The 4,450-nt window shown below is 29.0% G+C and overlaps 1 protein-coding gene across 1 annotated transcript in view; it reads left to right on the top strand.

Annotated features, from left to right (window-relative positions):
* Positions 1-3,473: 3,473 nt before the first annotated feature.
* Positions 3,474-4,450, top strand: part of LOC108757517 (aminopeptidase N-like) — a 10,124-nt gene continuing 9,147 nt past the window's right edge. The window contains exon 1 of the mRNA XM_018501958.1: positions 3,474-3,517. Within this exon, the coding sequence (XP_018357460.1) occupies positions 3,474-3,517 (44 nt within the window). The remainder of the gene's footprint in view (positions 3,518-4,450) is intronic.

Here is a 4,450-nt window from a genome sequence, read left to right on the forward strand (position 1 = left end):
CACGTACATACGTATGGTGCAGTAATTTCTTATATATCGTTTGATATATGTATGTATGAATTTCCTTTAATATAAGAAAAAAAGATAAAATGAAAAAAGTATTTCTCTCACAATCAGTGTCAATCTTGTAAAATTTCAAGTACAATTCAATAAAATTCTTTTTTTTTTAACTGAAAAAGATACTATCGTGCCAAACACGAATCATTAATCTAGGACAACATTTCAAAATATTTAAATGATACAGTTTGAGATTATGAGAGTATAAAGCCTTAAACACAATGCGGAGGAATAGCGATGGAGATAGGAATAACACGATTTCAATCTATCAGAAAGTGTGTATTCCAGTGTACCTAATTTCTGAAATCGTGTTGTTCCTATCGCTATCGCTGTTCCTTGGCATTGTGTTAAAGACTGAAGGCCCTGCACACAATGGAGGAAATATTAGGAATAGGAATAAATATTATTTCAACCTATCAGAAACCGTGTATTCTAATGTACTGACGTTGAGTATTATCTGCTGGTAAATTCGGCACACGTGCACTGACTCCGCTCTAGTGCTGCTCTGACATGGTGCAAGTGCAGAACCACTTTAGTGCTCTATGTTAGAGTATAGATATCTAAAACTCTATCCTATGTCAACGCTGAAAATCTGCAGTTTACGTTATATATATTATACATTTTCAGTAATGAATTTCGTGGAACTCAGCCGTACATGATGTAAAGCCAGATATATGACTGCGCATTATGATGTCACGTGTCGTAACGTAATGTGTAATGAACCAATAAGAAATGACCAAAAATGCAGCCCCGAAGTTCAAATGCTAAATTAATATATATTATACGCTAAATTAACTCATTAGTTCTGAATGATATTTTTTCTTTGATGTTTTTACTGACATTTTTTAATATAATTAATAATATTTGACTGAAAAGATGGAAAAAATTGTTACGAAAATTTTTCATTAGTTCCCAGTGTCCTATTTATAGAAAGTTTTGCACGATTGTATTGAAATCTGGATTTCATAAATTGTATTTTCTCAATTGTATACTCAACGCGTCACAAGTAACGCGTTACCTGCCATCCCTGAAAAATACTTACAATATATGTCTTTGACGTCCTTTAGCTTTTACCTGCTCTTAAGTTTAACAAAGCTTCTAATTTTATCAAGAAATATGGCAGTGTCTCGACATTAAGATATACTTAACTTCCAAAAAAAAGTTCGAGTAAAAACATGTTGAATAAGTATAATTTCATTAATATAAGGCGTGAGAAAATTCAATTATTGAATTTACCCTTTCAATTATATTTCAAAATTTATCATATAAAATATAATAATTTCAAAACTTTACATTAGTTAACTGCGTAATATAAAAATAATCAATGTGTAAATACAATGTGTTATTTTTTCATTCTAACTTCCCGTTTATATTTATTTAAATTGATTTATCATATTGTTCTGAAATATATTTTCTAACAATTCAGTTTCATAAATTTAAAAAAAAAATTGTAAGAAAAATATTTATTTAAAAATACATAATATACTACGTAAGTTTATATAAAGGAAGCAAGTTGTTACATATTTCCGAATAAATACTGCAACGAGATCTGTCAAAAAATTTACTCTATATTATATTACAATACAATATATTACATATAGTTTTAAATATAAAGTTTTAATTTATTTATCTGACATTAATAAAAATATTAGTAGGTGACACTTGTGACAATCTATCTTATAATGGGGCAGGTTGTATTACAAATGTTATTCGCCTTGTCATATTCTTTTTAATGTGAGATAAAAAACTTTAAAAAACTTTTATAAAAAAAGAAAAAATGTACGCGCCACAAATGTACGCTTATAAAATTTTGCCGTACGATGAAATTTTCAAGCGTGTTAATTGGCTGTAGGACAGAGAGATCCGAGATCCTCTTCGTCTCGCAGCCCAACAAGTTTGAAAAGCTTGGTCTAGATATCTGGTAAATGTAAAAAAAAACGAATAAATGTAAGAAGACGGGTAAATATAATTTAGTCTAAGTACATACAGATATGACAGAGTTAAAAAATGAAGGGCTCGATTTTGTGCCCGCATTGGCTGTACAGCATAGAATATAGTAGCCTTCAAGGTTGAGAGTATAAGAAATTATATTAAATTTTATCAAGATTCAACATAATATAATTTTGCTTACGTAGATAAACATATAATAGATATTATAACCGTTGATATTTAAATCAATTTTAATTTTCATGTAAATACTTCTAAAATGGCTAAAAAATCTCGATAAATGTATAAAACTTTTTTAGAGTGTCACTATATGCATTAAAAATGTAATATGTTATTAACAGTTTCATGGCAGAATATATCAAACATATTCGAATAAATGAGTCGTACATATTCATCCACATTAAATTTGTATTCCACTGAAAAGAAAACCGATTAACATTACGTCAACTAATATAGAATGTGTACATTAAAAGAAACGGAAATTTAAATAACATTTTGTATTTATCATGTAAGTATTTATTACGTATGTCGTTGTCGATGATATTAGTCTGTTGTGACTTCTCGGAAGAGAAAGATAGCAGCCATCGGAAACATTTTACTACAATCTATATTTCGTTTCGTTATAATTGTTGTGAACATAGCAATTAGCAGTGGAAATTGTATCTCAATAGTACAATTTTATTACATAGGGTAAGTTCCTAAAAGGATAATATTTTATTTGTAGTGTGCACAATAGATTATTTTTGAAATAATGGAGTTGTGAAAACATTATTTGACTTTTGACTAAACGTTACGTGTTTAAGAATATGTACCTACGTAAAAACTGAATTAAATGATAGCTTCAAATTATGTTCTTCAAACGTTTTCAATAAAAGTTTTATTTCTTTAAAGCAGTAAAATATGATCATTTTAATGCTGTTTTGTTAGGTACTTTATGAATATAATATGCTATAACTTTTGCTGTTTGTAAAATATTCGTATATGTTTTATGACTTAAAATTAACTTGCCTTAAAAAAATGTTATAGTACAAAGTAAAATTTTTTGTAGTTATTCGTAAGATATTCATACGACTTTAAAATATCAACAAAAAAGCAATGTACATATTCAATAAAAAATATTTGTTAAAATAAGAAATAAAAACGTTTTAGAATTTATCGTTGGTGTAACAATATCTTTAACATAAACACAACAGTGCTGGAAATATTACTAAAATTAAGAATGTTTAGTGTTCCATTAATATAATTATAAACCAATAAATCAATCAATTGGGCTCTTGAGATAACTAATTAAAATACATAAAACTAAATAGCGGGCAATTAAGAGCCTAAAAAACGCAGTAATTCGTGCGGTACTTATATACATATAATTGAAAAATTATCTATTACATGAACGTTTCGGCTATATTCAAGCCATCCTCAGCGTTTTACAGTTCATAATCCTAACAGGAAGACGATCCAAAATTCAGACCATGGAGTGCAGTAAGCAAATCTCACGGATTACCTTATCCGGAGAGTGAGTGTAACTCTCAATTAGTTGATTAACTGATTGAAATGTACACCATAACTGCACACAAATATATATTCCATAAATTCAGTTGACAAGAAAGAAATATTAAATAAGTTATAAGACGACATAACGTTCGCAGTGTCAATCGTAAAGTCAACTGGCTTGAACATAGCCGAAACGTTCATGTAATAGATAATTTTTCAATTATATGTATATAAGTACCGCACGAATTACTGCGTTTTTTAGGCTCTTAATTGCCCGTTATTTAGTTTTATGTATTTTAATTAATATAATTATAATTACAATAATATAACGATTTCGATAACCTCCCGCCCTCCCTCTCTCCCCCTCACTCTCTCTCTCTCTCTCTCTCTCTCTTCCCCTCCCTCTCTCTTTCTCTGTAATCACAGACAGCTATGTGCATTGCTTTTTTATTGATCATCATTAGTATCCTATAATTTATTAAAAACTTCCTGGTATATATTTAGAACGGCAACCGGAGCAACATGAACGTAGCACATATAAGTAGCACCGTAATATTTATCATAGCGATAATTATTCTCAATAGTAAAGAAGTAAACAATTTTAGCGTTCCAAAGGAAGCACGTTCACCTTATAACGTGACACCCGTGCATTATCATATAGAGATACTTGACTACACAGTTTCAAAAGATCAATATGCCGATAGGAATGCTTTCATTTTGGACACGATGGTCAATTTAGATCGTAGTAATGGATCATTTGTTTTTCATGGAAAAACCAGTACAACTATTAATATCCTTGAATCGACTCAATATATAAGATTGCATCAATTACATATCTTGATAGGTCGTCAAAATATAAATTTGACTACATATAGCGGTATAATTTATGTATTGAATAAATACAGTTATAACTATAACACGAATATTTTAGAATTTGTTTTATCTTATATATTAT

This window comes from Trachymyrmex cornetzi, unplaced genomic scaffold (assembly GCF_001594075.2).
Source record: "Trachymyrmex cornetzi isolate Tcor2-1 unplaced genomic scaffold, Tcor1.1 scaffold146, whole genome shotgun sequence".
Lineage (NCBI taxonomy): Eukaryota > Metazoa > Arthropoda > Insecta > Hymenoptera > Formicidae > Trachymyrmex > Trachymyrmex cornetzi.